At 40.9% G+C, this 17,589-nt stretch overlaps 1 protein-coding gene across 1 annotated transcript; it reads left to right on the forward strand.

Annotated features, from left to right (window-relative positions):
• Positions 1 to 567: 567 nt before the first annotated feature.
• LOC127645340 (low-density lipoprotein receptor-related protein 3-like) lies at positions 568 to 17,511 on the forward strand. The gene is made up of 6 exons (XM_052128927.1): positions 568 to 721; positions 1,929 to 2,323; positions 3,951 to 4,172; positions 10,408 to 10,880; positions 12,822 to 12,954; positions 14,408 to 17,511. The coding sequence occupies exons 1-6, from the start codon at positions 568 to 570 to the stop codon at positions 15,287 to 15,289; spliced, it is 2,259 nt and encodes a 752-aa protein (XP_051984887.1). The 3' UTR covers positions 15,290 to 17,511.
• The last annotated feature ends 78 nt before the right edge of the window (positions 17,512 to 17,589 follow it).

Consider the following 17,589-nt stretch of genomic DNA (forward strand, 5'->3'; position numbering starts at 1 on the left):
TGGGCACATGCGTATTTGACTACCTCTGTATGCGTTTTTTGTGATCCAATCACAATTGTTTTGCACTGTAGCTGGAGCAAGCTAATGCCATAAAGGCTTCTGGCAGAAGTCATACCCACACACTTTTCTGCTGTAAGACCCTCATGGAAAAGGTGGATACAACAACAACAAAAAAGCACCATAAACATAGTTAATTAGACTCATGCTCTATATTTCAAGTCTTTTAATCTGAAGCCATACGATAGCTTTGTGTATTACAGACTGAAATTTACTGTATGTCATTATTCTCCACTGATGTTGCTCTAAAATCTCATTAACCTTTGCGCACTGTGATGAGGAGGAGGGTGGGGTAATCAGCCGAGGAGAGGGATAAGTACATTAAGATGCGGCAGTCCTCGAGAGAGAGAGAGAGAGCTACACGCAGCTGCCGTGTGTGCATATGTGTTGTGTGTCTTTTTGTTTAAGTTTAAATAAAAATATTACTTTGACTGTTGAGCTGGTTCCCGTCTCCTCCTTCTCCATTTTTAACCCTGTTACAATGCTCCCGAAACCCGGGAAGGAGGAGAAATGCGCTGTTGTGGCATCCTCGCCACTGCCACCCGCCCAATAGAGCAGCTGAGCTGTCCGGTGGGGGACAGAGGAGTCGCTGCAGGCCGCCTGGATGCAGAGGAATGGCCGCTGACCACAAGGGAAGGAGGGGCTCGCGCCAGCCTCCTGGAGCGTTAGAGCCACTTATAGGGGCTCCCTACCTACGTCATCCGCCAGAGGGTGGAGGAGTGATCGAGTACCAGGCGATGACGTGTCTGGGAACCGGCGAGCAAGTTTCTTTCTCTCTCTCTCTCACTGTCGCTCAGCCTTGCCCTTTTACTGTCCTCTTTTTTTTGTTGTTGTTGTTTTTCCTCCCCTAGTCCCTCTCCCCAGCTCTAGAGAGGTTTGGAAAAGCCTGCCGGCAGGCAGGGGCACAAGGGCACTTCCCATTTTTAACCCTGTTACACGCACATTCAAACCTGATGTCTCAAGGCATGTCAAATGTCATTAGTTCTTGCGTGTCTCATAATCGATTGTCATACACCAAGTTTGATTGTTTCCATTCTGTCGTTCATTTTCAAATTATGATTTTCACTTTTGGGTGAATTGTTCTTTCAAGACTATAAATCAAAGTACAATGTTTAGAAAAAGAGTGGTGATGAAAAGCATGGGTTATTAGGCTCTATATTTTAAGGTTTAATATCGAACTATTGGACATTCATGTATGCATTCATGTATGCATTTTCTATTTAAGTTAAAAAAATTATCAGATTTTGTTTTAATCATACATTTGTATACAAAGCAGTATACATAAACTTAGTTTCATACAGCAGCATATAGATTTACTGCTTGCACAGATTCACCAACCAAGTGATTACAGGCTTGGCAGATCAATAGCGTATGGCCATAGAGCCATGATGAAAGTTACTCTAATGATTTGTGCCACTTGTTACTTAATGTACTGTGAGAACTGATGTGTTTATTTGGGTTGCAAGTATGCCAGTGTGTGCTAGAGAGATATCCGCTGTTGATTACTGGATCTAATATGTAATTAATAATGATGAAGATAATTGGCTGTCATTATTCAACTCCACAGGGTTTGAGTGTGGGTGTTCATGTCAGTGAGACTGTGCACGTGGGAGGGGTGAAATGCGGTTTTATTGCTTTTTCCTTAGATGTGCCGTTAAATCAATAATACTGAATGGCTATGTTTGTTAAGCTGTCACTGTGCAAACATAATATGCAGAGTGGGTAGATTTGATTGGCTTGTTTCCGCAAAGTGCATGTGTTTATGTGTGTCAGTGCTTATGTGCATAAAATACTCAGATCTCTCTTCATCTCTTTGTGTCTGTCTGTTTGTTTGTCTCTGTCTTTCTCTGTTTGTTTATTTCTCATGTTAGGCCGGTTGGGTCAGAGCAGCTGTGAGAATGATGAGTATTTATGTGGAAACGGTAAGTGTGTTCCACGTTCTTGGCGCTGTAATGGATTGGATGAGTGTGGAGACAAAACTGACGAAAGAAGCTGTGCCCCCCCACCCACAACTGCCCAAGCAAGTCTGTGTCCACCAGGAACCTTGCAGTGCTCGGATATCCAGTCCACCCGCTGCCTGCCGGTGTTTCTGCAATGTGATGGAGCCCGGGACTGCCCCGACGGATCAGATGAGGCTCACTGCCCAGACACTTCCTGCGGAAAACACTTTGTCAACTTCTATGGAACATTTGCATCACCTGACTTTTTCCGTCCAAACAGGAGCGGGGGCACAGATCTTCACTGCACATGGTTCCTAGACACACAAGTACGATGTGAAACTTGGCTGAAACGTTTTCCAAAGATTACTGAAGCTGTGATTAAAGGTGCTATATGTAAGACAACAAGCATTTGACTCGAAGCTCATGTGGGCTGCCAGAATGATGACACGCAAATTAGCCAACTCAGCATCCATTTTAAAGGATTTCTGGTATTTTAGTTGTCTCCATCCAATATTTATCCTTGTTTTACTACGCCTCTGGTCATGGTGGTTTTTAGATGGATGGTGAGGCTTTTTAGGTTGGTTGGAATCTGTTATCTCTGATCCAGTTTGTTTGCTGGCATCCATGACTGCAGCATGCAGTGTTGTTTGCCTGCAAACTTGTTCAAATCTGGCAACCCGGCGGTGTAAAAATACTATTGGTGAGTGGACAGTGGGTGGGATCACACAGGCAAAACATAAACAGAAATTCTGGCCCAGAATGGAAACTTCAAAGTAGAATATACTTGCTGTAGCATTGTTATCAGAGAAGCATGTTTCCTTATTCTCTAATGACATATTATGTTCATTTTATGATTTATATAATATATATAATATTATATATAGCACCTTTAAAAGTACTCTCAGCTAATTTATTTTCATTAAAACATTTTAGACAAAGAAATGAATAGTACTTATAAAAAATATGTTTAAAATTATGTACTGGCACATAAAGAGAGACTGCAAAGTCTCCATTCATATCAGTAGCCTCATAAAGCTGTTTTCATTTGAGTGGATCGCCTCATGGCATCATGTTCAGAACACCTAATCAGCCGAATACATTTATTTACTTATCTAATATTAAAGGGATATTTCACCCAAAATGAAAATTATCTCATTATTTACTGACTTGTATGACTTTGTTTCTTCACCAGAACAGATTTGAAGAAAAATAGTCAAATATTTTAGCTCAGTAGGTCCTTAAAATGCAAATGAATGGAGATTTATCTTTTGAAGCTCCAAAAATCACAGACAGTCAGCATAAAAGTCATTGATAAATGAATGTCTTCTAAAGTGATCTGATCACTTTTGTGCAAAAAAAGATAAATATTTAAGTACTTTTTTTAACTCTAAATCATAACTTCCGGTCAGCAGCGGTATGCGTGTGACGTAATTGCGCTGGCACATGCGACACACATGGAAGAAAATAACTGTTTATAGCTGAGTAGGAGGAACACTGTAGGGAAGCTTTACTGATTTTGGTTTAGATCTGTATTTATCTGTTTCTTTACTCACAATGGTGATTTATGTGCTTATCCTGGATGTCTCAACCGAGAGGAGAACGTGAGTTTACTTCTGTATCATGGCAGCGTGAATACATAACAGGAGAGACCACGTGAACTCAGCGATCTTGTGAAACTTACTGGAAGCATTGGATTATAGTTAAAAGTACTTTAATATTGATATTTTTCACACCAAAAGTGATTTTAATTGTATATATTTTTTATTTTATTTTTTTCAAATGTGTTCTGCTAAAGAAAGAAAGTATAAGAAACCTGGGATATCATGAGGGTGAGTAAATAATGAGAGAATTTTCAATTTTTTTTAATTGGGATTTTAGGTAGGAAATAAAAATTTGTAGCCCTCCTCATAAAATCACTTACAGATTTCTTCTTGACTTGTTTTGCTGCTTCAGGATCCAAAGCCGTTGGTGTTGCAGGTTGACCTACAGCTGGGTGTGGGAGACTCTGTTCGAGTTTACGATGGTCAAGGAGAGCATGCAGAACGTCTTCTGCAGAGTCTCTCTCACCATAACAACCACAGACGAGCCATGCTGGAGTCTTCCCAGGGACAGATGAGCGTATTCTACCATGCTAAACCACACAGCCCTGGACACGGCTTCAATGCCACCTACCAGGTCTCATTCCCTCACTTGATGATTCTGGTCACTGTTGTTTCTGGTCTGCCTTACGGTTTTTGCTGTCTGCACTGGAAAAAAAATGGCTGTTTGAAAATAGTAAAACAATTAATTTATTAAAGTTAATATTTATAACAACAGAAACACTCACACAAATGGAACAAACAAAGCACACTTTGGCCACACCCACTCTAATATGTTTTGAAAACGCATTGCCTTTGCTAAGTTTCCATCTCTCATCCACACTGGAACACCTTTACCAAATACTATTTATAACAAACACTTTGAAAAACGATGACATTAGGAGAGTTTTCAGCTGAAAATATTTTAGTGTGGATGTGGTTTTGTAAAATTATCTTATAGTAAGTACTCACTGTAAAGGTAATCAGGAGACGGGAACAGTGAAACAGGTAAGGCTCTTTATTTTCTGCCATCAGTTCAAAACTTAGCTTCACAAACATTTCAGAAAAAAACTTAGCTTCACAAACACAGACGCTACACTGTAGTCTGGGTCTCTCTCCCTCTCTGGCAGTGGCGTGACGGTGTATATGCCAGTCTCTCCATGCTCACTGGAATTAGAGACAGGTGTTAGACATAATTTACAGTAGCTCAGGTACAGGCGTCCTTACCGCCTTCCCTCTCCGGACGGCCGCCTGACCAAGCCCCAGCTACCACACTCACATTGACATCTAAAGTAGACATTTTCACATCCCATTTTGAGGAATTTCGAATGAAATGTAAGAATTTTGTGAAGTTCAAAGCAAGTTTTACAGTGTTTATTTATTATTTTTTTTTTACTGATTTAATACATTTGATTAGCATGTGCATTTTCAGGTAATCAAACTATGAGTACAGCGGTGTTAGTAAGTTTTTATATTTTTCTAAAAAAACAATACAATACTGATACGGATTAAGAACTGAATTGGATTTATTGTGTTTGAAGGCTTTGCATTATTAAAGGAATGTTCTGGGTTCAAAACAAGTTAAGCTCAATTGACAGCATTTGTTGCATAATGTTGATTACCACAAAAATGTATTTCGACTCATCCCTCCTCTTCTTAACAAAAAGACAAGTTACAGTAAGGCACTTACAATGGAAGTGAATGGGGCCAATTTTTGGTGGGTTTAAAAGCAGAAATGTGAAGCTTATAATTATTTAAAAGCAACATTGTTAAAAGCTTATTTTTGTTAAGAACAAGATTAGCATTATTTTCTAATTGGTAGATTAACAGTTTCTAAAGACTGTGTATGAAGAGCAACAGTGTAGTGTTTTGTGTTCGGGACAATAATCAGACCAAGGAAGAAGTTCTCAAACGTTTTTACTCTTCAACATCCTAATACAGACTTCCAAACTACCGAAGCCGGTTTGCTCAGGAAACGTAATATAATTACTGCATTTGCAATACTGAGCCACGAGATGGCAATCTCTACCTGTTAATTACGCCAATCTATTACACTCCTTCCCTTTTAGCTTTTCCCTTAACATAGCCCCTTTTTATTTAGCAATAATTAACAACAACTAACCTTTCATTTTACTCAACCAAAATAAATCTACTGCCCTGAACATTTTATAAATTTTGCAAATGAACGTTCTATTAGCACAACAAAAATGTCACTTGGCAGCTAAACATTTACTGGAATAAAAAAACATTTCCATACAACATACTGCCAGTTATAAATCCAGTTTTTTAGGTGGTAACCAGACCCTCTCTGGATACCTCCGTTTCTCAGGTGAGCTTTTGCTTTCTGTGTGCGATGATGACACATCGACAACCTGTTCAGCTGGTCTAATGATAACTGTAGGCGGTATTAGCTTGACTGGTGCACTGGGGACAACAGCTGGAAAAACACAGTCCCTGATGACTGGTGGTTCATTCTCAACCACTGGTGAGGGCAAAACTTTTTTAATTTGTTCACCTTTTCCTCGCCATGGCAACATGTGGTCGACATGCACTGTGCGTTGCCTCTGACCCTCCTGTACCATGTATGTGACAGCTCCCAGTCTTTGCAGCACTTTTGCCTGAATCCATTTCTCCACTCCTCCACTGAAATTTCGGACATGGACAGCTTCCCCATCCTGAAAAAACCGAAGACATGAACCACCACTGTCATGATGACGTTTCTGTGTAGCTTGTTTCTCTTCAACCCGACTGGCAAGCTTGGGTTTAAGCAAACTGAAACGTGTCCGAATCTGGCGCTTCAGAAATAACTCAGCCGGAGTCAGACCAGTCACTGTGTGGGGTGTACTGCGGTACATGAGCAAAAAATTTGCAAGTCTATGACTAAGTGGTAAAAAAAACTTTTTCTCCGCCTCCAACACATCCTTTGTCAACGCACGTTTCAAAATCTGCACTGACCTCTCTGCAGCTCCATTTGATGCAGGATGGTATGCAGGTACAGCAGTGTGTTTGATACCGATTACCTCCAGAAACTGTGTAAACTCCCTCGACACCAGCTGTGGACCATTATCTGAGACCAACTCTTCTGGCAGTCCATACGCAGAGAACAGGCTTCGCAGCACTACAATGGTGTTTTGAGATGTGGTGGAAGACATGGGGAAAACTTCTAACCACTTTGAATGGCTATCAATAACCACCAAAAAATACTGTTTATCCTTGTCTGCAAAATCAATGTGAATTCTCTGCCACACTCTTTCCGGCCACCTCCAGTGGTGCAGCGGTGCGACTGCTGGCATTTTCTGAACAGCTTGGCAGATAGAACAACCTTTCACCAGCTCTTCAATTTCCCCATCACAGCCAGGCCACCACATGTAACTGCGAGCGAGAGCTTTCATGCGGCAGATACCTGGGTGCACATGATGAAGGTCTTCCAGTAAACGCTGTCGATAACCATGGGGTATGATGACTCGCTGGCCCCAAAGAATGCAACCTTGTTCCGCTGACAACTCCTGCCTGCGTATGAAAAAAAGGCCGCAGTGCTTCCTCCTGAACATGACTGGGCCATCCATTCATTGTGTAGCTCCACACTTTGTTCAGTGTAGGATCTTTTAAAGTAGCTCTCTCAATGTCTTTCGCACCCACTGGTAGTTCCTCCATGTGTGAGAAGTAAAAAATACCTCCCTCTTCTCCTGTGTTGTCGAATGAGGCAGTGGGTAGGCGAGACAGAGCATCAGCGTTTGCATGATCAGCTGATCTCCTGTACTCAATATCATAGCTGTATGCCATGAGGATGAGAGCCCAGCGTTGCATCCTTAATGCTGCCAACGTTGGAACTGCTGACTTTGGTCCAAGGATAGTTAACAGCGGTTTGTGATCTGTAATCAGTGTGAACTTCCTCCCATAGAGGTATTTATGGAATTTCTTAACTCCAAAGATGATAGCCAGTGCCTCTTTCTCGATTTGGGCATATTTTCTTTCAGCCTCCGTTAACGTCCTTGATGCAAAAGCTACCGGCCGTTCCGCTCCATTGTCCATGACATGGGAAATTACCGCCCCTACTCCATAGGGTGACGCATCACAGGCAATCCGGAGTGGCAACCGTGTGTTGTAATGCACCAACACCCTACTTTTCTGTAATAGCTGCTTTGCATCTTCAAATGCCTTAGCACACTCCGAAGTCCAAACCCACTTTGCCTCTTTTCTCAACAAGTTGTGTAGAGGGTGGAGTAAGGTGGAGGAATTTTGCAGGAAATGGCTGTAGTAGTTAAGAAGCCCTAAGAAAGACTTCAGTTCCATGACATTAGTTGGCTCAGGCGCTTTGTTTATGGCTGCCACCTTTTCATCCGTGGGGTGCAAGCCATCCTGGTCAATGCGATGTCCCAGATACTCCACACTGCTCTGAAAAAACTGACATTTTGACAATTTCACATGAACACCATGATTTTCCAAACGTGTGAGCACTTCATCCAGTTTTCTCAAATGATTTTCCTCAGATGAAGCAGTGATGAGAATATCATCCAGAAAACATGTCACATGGTCTAGCCCTTGTAAAATCTTGTCCATTACAGACTGAAAAATCGCAGGTGCACTGGAAACACCATAGCTGAGGCGATGAAATTTGTATAGGCCCTTATGAGTGTTGATCGTCAGATACTTCTCTGATTCCTCATCTAACATCAGCTGCTGGTAAGCATGAGACAGGTCAAGCTTACTGAATGATGTTCCTCCTGCTAAAGTAGCAAACAGATCTTCGGTGTTAGGCAGTGGATATGTCTGCTCTTCTATACACCGATTAATACTGACCTTGTAATCGCCACAAATCCTAATTGTTTTGTCTGCTTTTGGCACAGTTACAATCGGAGAGGCCCACTCACTCATTTCAGTCTTTGAAATCACCTCCATTTTCTCCAACCTGTCCAACTCCTTCTCTACTGCTTCCTTTAATGCGTAAGGAACAGGGCGAGCTTTGCAAAGGATTGGTGTAATGCCTGGTTTTATGCGGATTTTGGCTTTAAAACCCTCTATGCAGCCTTGTTTCTCAGAGAAAACTGCCTTGTGGCGCTGTAACACCTCGTTGACTCCTGGGGTCCACTCTGCCTGTGTGAACACCCTGTGCACTGTGAAAATCTGTTTCCAGTCCAGGTGTAGTTCCTTAAGCCAGTTCCTACCAATCAGAGCTGTTCTACTTCCCTTCACAACAACAAGAGGTAAGGTAACTTTCTGTGTTTCATACTGCACTGGTATCTTGATGTATCCTAGAACAGCGATACATTGGCCTGAATATGATTTCAGCTTTAACTTTGGGGCTGGTTTTAACAGGAAATGGTTCAGATTTGTCTGGTAGTAATCCTCTGAGATCACTGACACAGCTGACCCTGTATCCAGCAGCATTGTTGTGCTCTTATCACCCAGTGTGACATCCACGGTGTACCCCTTTTCACAGCTTGAGATGGAATATAATGCATACACTCCAAAAAGTTCAGCCTCTTCATCCCCTCTGGATGTATTTCCTTCAGCTTCCACATACTGAGTTTGAGAAATGGCTTTTCCTTTTCTACATGCACGTGCTATGTGTCCAATTTTGGAGCAGGAATGACACTTTTCATTCTTGAATCTGCAGTCACGTGCTGAGTGTCTTCCACCACATCGGTAGCATGTCTGTGATGTCCCAAAATTACTTTTTTCTCCTTTTTGGCCTTTGCTTTGAGCTTTATTATCATTATGTCGTCTAAACTGTCCTTTTCTCCCCTTTTCAGAAAAACCTGCACTTGACAAGGCATTTACCTGATGAGCCTGGCTGTGTCCAGAAAACTCCATCGATTTCTTTTGACGCCAGCTCCATTGCTACTGCAATCTCACAAGCTTTTGGGAAAGTCAGATCCTTTTCAGACAGCAATCTGCGCTGCACTGCATCCGAGCGTAATCCACTCACGAAACGATCTCTCAGCGCATCATCCAAATACTGTCCAAACACACAAGTAGCTGATAACTGCTTCAAAGCTACCACATAATCAGAGACAGTTTCCCCCTCTCTCTGGTTACACTTTTGGAACCGAAAACGTTCCGCGATTACAATCGGTGCTGGCTTGTAATGTGTACTCAGTGCTCTCACCAGATCAGAATACTCCATAGTACTTGGTACGGTCGGCGACACCAGATTTTTCAACAATTTATAAGCATCCGCCCCAATCACAGAGAGAAACACACACACCTTGTTTTCATCCTTGATTTCGTTTGCCAACATCCACTGTTCCAGACGTTCCAGATATGACTCAAAATCCTCCTTCGCGTCATTGTATTCATCCATGCGACCGACTGGCACAGCCATTTTAGATTTTTTTTTTTTCCCGAGGCTAACTGCTAACTGTTAATCCACACGTGCCTGGTTCCTTCGGAAAAAACGTATTTTACTTTTTCCACGACCAGTGTACGGTGCCTTTTACAATGCAGTGCCGCAATGGCATTCGTTTAATATCCTCGTCTCCATTTGTAGTGTTTTGTGTTCGGGACAATAATCAGACCAAGGAAGAAGTTCTCAAACGTCTTTACTCTTCAACATCCTAATACAGACTTCCAAACTACCGAAGCCGGTTCGCTCAGGAAACATCAAAACTCGTTTCTATAATAAACCGTAATATAATTACTGCATTTGCAATACTGAGCCACGAGATGGCAATCTCTACCTGTTAATTACACCAATCTATTCCAAACAGGTCCACACAATTCAATATGTATTAGTGTATTTTTCTATACATATCATCAGGACATTTTGTTATCCAGTAGAGCTTTTATTGTTTATGTTTAGAGCTCTGACTGATACATTTCTCTATCTGCAGGTTAAGGGATATTGCTTTCCAGGTGAGCATCCCTGTGGCACAGATGAGGGTTGTTACTCTGACCTCCAGCATTGTGATGGCTACTGGCACTGTCCTGGGGGACGTGATGAGGAGGACTGCCCTCTGTGCCAACCGGGTGAGTATCCCTGCGAGGGTGGCAGTGGGGTGTGTTACCCGGCCTCTGAAAGGTGTAACAACCAGAAGAAGTGCCCAGAAGGCTCCGATGAGAAGAACTGCTTCGACTGTCAGCCAGGAAACTTCCACTGTGGAACCAACCTGTGCATCTTTGAGACGTGGCGGTGCGATGGGCAGGAGGACTGTCTCGATGGCAGTGATGAAAGAGACTGTCTGGCCTCTGTACCCAGGAAAGTGATCACAGCAGCTCTGATTGGAAGCTTGGTCTGTGGCCTGCTGCTGGTCATTGCACTGGGATGTGCCTTTAAACTCTACTCGCTCAGGACAAGAGAGTACAGGTTAGGGAGGTGTGGTCTTTCTTTCTTTCTATCTTTGTTTAGAATTTACATTCTCCCTGCATTTAAACTCATACACAGGGGTCCCATGGTCATGGAAACCTGAAATATCAGGGAATGTTAAAATTGTGTTTTCCAGGACCGGAACAGTCATGGGAATTAAAGGGAAAGTTGCCCCCAAAGCAAGAATTCTGTCATCATTTACTTACCCTCATGTTGTTCAAAACCAGTATTAGTTTCTTTCATCATTGAGATAAAAAAAAAAAAAAATGTAGAATGTAACATAGAATGACAGCCTCAGTCACTATTGACCTTCATCGTATGGAAAAAAGTCAAATGCCTATGGAATAGCATGAGGGTGAGTAATGATGACAGAAGTGTAATTTTTGGGTGAAATATCCCTTTAATTAAATCTTAAAGTATTGGAAATTTGTATAGTGAATATAAATTTTTCTAGTTATGTTCCGTTCTGTTCTTAAAAATCATTTTAGATATTGGAAAAAATATATTTCTCTTGTGTAGAGTAAAAGTTACTCGCAAGCCATAGTGATGTTTGAGCGAATTGTTCTTTTGATTCAATTATTTCAGTGAATCAGTTCACAAATTGACTGAAAGATTGTTAAAGAAATCATCAGTCTGAATTTAAGGATTTCCAAAAATCCTCATTCAGTCATCAGAAATGGACTGGAAAGGTCATGAAAAAGCTATGGAAATTCAATGTGGGAACTCTACGAACAGTAAAATTGGTTAGAATAAAAATGTAAAGATGGATCCTTCTTTATTTTCTGTCAAATTATCTTGTCCTCACAATATATAATTCACAATTTAAGACTAAATTTATTTTGTTTGTATTGCTCTTTATTTCTTCCTCCCTTGCTCTGTCAGTCTTTGTCCTCCTGTTTTTTCCTTTGCTGATTTTGTTCTTATTTTGTGCTGAATAATTTTGCCTCCTAGTCAGAAACACACATTCTTTACAAGACACACACAACACACACACACACACACACACATGTTGTGTTTCCATGTTTTATGGGGACGTTCCATAGACATAATGGTTTTTATACTGTACAAACTTTATATTCTATCCCCTAAACCTAACCCTACCCCTAAACCTAACCCTCACAGAAAACTTTCTGCATTTTTACATTTTCAAAAAACATAATTTAGTATGATTTATAAGCTGTTTTCCTCATGGGGACCGACAAAATGTCCCCACAAGGTCAAAAATTTCGGGTTTTACTATCCTTATGGGGACATTTGGTCCCCACAAAGTGATAAATACACACACACACACACACACACACACACACACACACACACACACACACACACACAGTCAGTGGTGACTATCTGCTTTAATCTTGATGTAGTATTGTAAGCTAGAAGCCTAAATTGATGCCAAAGAGAGAAAGAAAGTGATCATGAGGAGAGGACCATACACCGCTGGCTGATTTACACACACTTGTGCCACTTTAAACATATTTGGATCCTGCAGTAACGGCCTGGATGCTGCTCTGGGGGGTCGTGCAGAGCTTTTCTCATATAGACCTTGTTACGACACAGCACTTGCATCTGTCTTCTATGAAAGCAATGTAAGAAATGCGAAAAATGTGACTTTCTTGCCATTTCAGTGATTTCAGTGGAGACGAGCAGCAATGAGAAATACATTAAAATATAAAAGGCAATACTCGCAACCACGTATTTCAGGTGGACTCATTTCAAGCAGTGTTTCACACCAACTGAACAATTCAAACTCTAACTATGATCACCTCAAGTCTAAACCAAAACCTCTATTGTGAAAGCACCTTTAAAGAAGCCTCTTTTTTTATCCTTTCTTTTTTCAAAAGCATTTATAAGCATTAAATTATTTTTGGAAAACAGCTTGATCTGTATTAATACAGATTTTGTATTTTTCTGATTTATCTCTTTTACCTCCGTCACTAGAGCCTTTGAAACCCAGATGACTCGACTAGAGGCAGAGTTTGTTCAGAGAGAGGCTCCACCCTCTTACGGTCAACTGATAGCGCAAGGACTCATACCTCCAGTCGATGACTTCCCAGCATACACACCCACACAGGTTCGCAAAATGCAAATATTATTTAAAATATTATCTCATCTTGAAGTGAGCAGTGAGTTAGGATGCATGTAAGGTATTTCAGTTATGTAATAAAAAGGCAAAGGCTATCACCATGCTAATATTAAGAATATCAAGGGAAACGGGGGGCCTGGGTAGCTCAGCGAGTCAAGACGCTGACTACCACCCCTGGAGTCGCAAGTTAGAATCCCAGGGTGTGCTGAGTGAATCCAGCCGGGTCTCCTAACAACCAAATTGGGCCGGTTGCTAGGGAGGGTTGAGTCACATGGGGTAACCTCCTCGTGGTCTCTATAATGTGGTTCGCACTTGGTGGGATGCAAGGTGAGTTGTGCGTGGATGCCGTGGTGGATGGCATTAAGCCTCCACACACGCTATGTCTCTGCTCTCAACATGATAAGATGCATGGATTGACAGTCTCAGATGCAACTGAGATTCATCCTCCACCACCTGGATTGAGGCGAGTCACTATGCCACCACGAGGACTTAGAGCACATTGGGAATTGGGCATTCCAAATTAGGGAGAAAAAGGGGAGAATATCCCCCCAAAAATATCAAGGAAATTCAAGTCAAATTTATTATCAATGCAGCTATACACGTATACAGTGCAATTTACAAACTGTAATCTAGACTTTAAAATAAATGTCCCACTATTTTGAGTGTTTCTGGTACATTTAATCTACATTTACACAGTAAAGGAATAGTTCACCAATAAATGATAAACCTCTCATCATTTACTCACCCATTTGCCGTCTCACACTCATTTGATTTTCTTTCTTGTGGAAGGCAAGGCAAGATAATTTATATAGCACATTTCATACACAATAGTAATTCAAAATGATGTACATAGAAATGAAAAAGAAAATACAAGATATATAAAAATCAATTTTAAAACCAATTAAAGCTGATATATGTATCTTTCTCTATGTTAAAATACTTTCTCCTAAGTAATCCATTCATAGGTTAATTTTCTCGAAAACTGTAAGCATTCTTTCTCTCTGGCGCTTTGAAAATTCCTGTGTTTGTTTAGAGTGACCCGCTTAGACCAGTGATGCTCAACCAATGCCGTGAGTTGAGGGTGGGACTATCACTTTGTTTGAATAAAGGCCAACAGGGGTGTATTCAGAAAGCTGTTTTGAAAATAAAGTGTATTTTTGCAATACCGCTTGGTAGCATTATTGGTGCAGAAATTACATACTTCAGCTTTAAGAACAAGAAATAAGAATAATAAATTGACATTTTAATTAAAACATAAATAAAAATGAATATATTTTGATGTAGATAAGACTTATATATCCATAAGACTTATATAAGAATAAAGGAAAGATGCTCTTCAATGTTTTGTCAGCTGAATGATCAACACCAATGTAAACAACAGTACAACCCACTGAAGAGACTGTAAGTCTATCCCTCACAGCCTCGTTTGCTCCTCTCTCAGGCATCTGTTCTGCAGAATCTCCGTTCAGCTATGCGGAGACAGATTCGCCGTCACTCGACTCGTCGTTCATCATCACGTCGGCGACTTGGATGCCTCTGGAGCCGTCTGTTCCATCGTGGTTCTCGGTTACGTGGTCAGATCCCTCTCCTCACACCTCCTGGCCATACACACACAAACACACACACTGTTCTGGGCCTTCACATCTACAACACAACGGATGGTGGTGCGGAAGATGCGCTGGAGGGTGTGGGGCAGACTACTTCCCCTTGTTCCACAGCAGCGCTGGGCTTAGCCATGCAGGCTCACACTGAGGCCCTCTACTTAACTGACAGAGAGTCTCCTCCCTCTCCGCTCTCTTCCCCTTCCCCTGCCTCGTCCTGCTCCACCTCTGACACCCTGGAGGATGAAGATGTTGAAGATGATGATGATGACGGAAGTTCAGAACTGTCTGGGACGAGAATGAGATCCAAATGCAGCTCTCAAGGCCCTTCTCCTAAACATAAAGAAATAGATAGTCCACCTGAAATTCCGGATGTCCCTAAACACAGCTCAATCAGGTCCAGAGCCTCCAGAAGGCTGGTGCAGGACCTGGCATCGGAGCTCAGAGGAGTCTCCCTCTTACGCTACACCTCTGTGGGTATCTCACCTCTTTCTTCTCCAGAGTCACCAACATACTCCAGTGGTCATTCTGAGGAGCAGAGAAGCCTTTCTACACCCAGACATCTGCAGACAGGTACACACACAGACTCGAGTCCCAGACACACCGCCATAGGGGACACCAGGAAGTCATCGGGAACAGAAGATACACCCGGTGAATGTGTCAGGCTTTGCAGACTCACAAGTAGCGAGGAAGAGGATGATGAGACTCTGTTTGTGCACTGAGAAGCCTTTATTTCCCTCCCTGTTTTGATTTTGTGCCATCACACCGGGCCTTACCAGGTTCAATGAACAGTCTTCCATCCAGAGTTTCAAAACTTTTAGTTGCAGAATACTGTATTTGATTCTTATGGTCTGTCTCAGTAGTGTTCCTCTGCTGAGGTACATGTTTGCTGTCATATTTGAAAAGATAATCTCATAGTTCAGCTCTTGAATTCAGTAATAAATTATGATCAAATACCTTAAAGGAATAGTTCACCCAAAAATGAAAATTCTCGCATCATTTACTCACCCTCATGTCATTCCAGATGTGTATGACTTTCTTTCTTTTGCAGAACACAAATATGATTTTTAGAAGAATATTCCTTCTCTGTAGCTCCTTACAATGCAATTGAATGGGTGCCAAAATCTTGACGCTCCAAAAAGCACATAAAGGTAGTCAATAAGACTACAGTGTTTTAAACCATATTTTCTGAAGGGATATGATAGATGTGGGTAAGAAACAGATAAATATTTAACTCTTTTTGCTTGAAATTCTTCTCACTGCCCATTAGGTGGCAACATGCATGAAGAATGTGAATATCCAAAAGTACAAGAAGAAGAATGTGAAAGTGATCTACCTGTTTCTCACCCAGACCTTTCATATTGCTTCTGAAGATATTGTTTTAACTACTGGAGATTGATGGATTCAAAAACTTGATTACCATTCACTTGCATTGTATGGACCTACAGAGCTGAAAGATTCTTATAAAACCCTTCGTTTGAGTTCAGCAGATGAAAGAAAGTCATACACATCTGGGATGGCATTAGGGTGAGTAAATGATGAGAGAATTACATTTTTTGGGTGAACTATCCCTTTAATGAGTGCGGCTATAATGATCATGTATGTTGTACAAGGACTGAGCATAAATACTTTTCCATGTGGAATATTATTATAACAGAGAACACGTGTCTCTGCCTCATTTTCTTATGGATATAGATTAACAGAGCTCTCCTCTCACCTCCTCAACGCCTTATAAGAGATTCGCCATGTCGCCTATTGAGTGTTATTCTTTTAATTTGTATCAGAACACTTTTCATAATCAACCAGTTTTCTCAGAATAACAGTATGTTACACACTCGGACTGTGAATGTTTGAATGTTGGTTGGTTAACTTGGTTACTCTGTACATCATCGACATTATTGGACTTTAAGGCCTCTTAAAAAATATAAGTTTTTTACCCTGTGAAAAATTACTGCTGGAGCTGTTTACTTATTCATGATTTTTGGCAGTTTGGTTCCAGAATATTATATCATGACAGGTCCACCATAGACATGAATCAATTTTAAGCTTTTTCGCCATGCGAAAGACAGTCTTTTCTTAAGGGAAGTAGAACTCAGGGAATGTATAAGGGTTTATGAGAGAGAACCAGTTAACTTGGACTTGCTTGTTAACAACCATAGTATAGCTGTGAAGACATCACGATTTTCTTAAGTTACAATATAGTGTGGAAATGACTAAATATCTCATGTGTGTTTGAGTTGTTACTGTGTCATTATCAAAATGTAAGAGTTGATGTCTTTGGTTTTCATATCAGCTGTTACTTTTATAATTTCATTTAAATGAATGTTTCTGGGCTTGTTTGCCATTAAGATTATTTTGCTCACATTTCCATGAATATGTGTGTCTAATGTGTTTTGTAATATACAATGTAATGTGCCACATAATTCATACTTGTTGCTTTAGGACATTCTTTTCTGGTCCTGTCTTGGAAATCAGTACCAGTACAACTTAAAAGCTTTCATGTCAATCTGCCTGCTGGCCGAGTGTCTCCATCCACCATTCTCAGAATGCAGGATCTCTTTCTGATCGCATATGTTCAAGAATGTGCCATTTCAGTGATGTACAGAGTTTATTGAATTGCAGGAGGTGTTTAATACAATTTTATTCAATTTGCTATTTATAGAGAAATCATGCACTTTCTTTCCTTTCATGTTTTTGACAGTAGGCTCAATTGAAATACCTAAAGATAAACTTACAGCAAAGTATGAGTTACTTACAGCATCCGTTCAAATAGTCTGTTTATGAGATATTTTATTTTTATTTTAATATCTTCCCTGCTGGAAAGACCAGGTTAACCAGCATGCAATTCCCATGCTGGTCTCAACTGGTTTATGTCAAGTCAACCTTTATTTATAGAGCACATTTAAAAATAATAGAAGTTGACCCTAAGTGCTTTGCAGATCAAACAAACAAAATGACAGGTTGATATAAAAAACCTGCAAAAAAAAAACAACAATAACAAAAAAACTGTTTATACAGGTTA

This window comes from Xyrauchen texanus, chromosome 1, assembly GCF_025860055.1.
Source record: "Xyrauchen texanus isolate HMW12.3.18 chromosome 1, RBS_HiC_50CHRs, whole genome shotgun sequence".
In the NCBI taxonomy this organism is placed as follows: Eukaryota; Metazoa; Chordata; class Actinopteri; order Cypriniformes; family Catostomidae; genus Xyrauchen; species Xyrauchen texanus.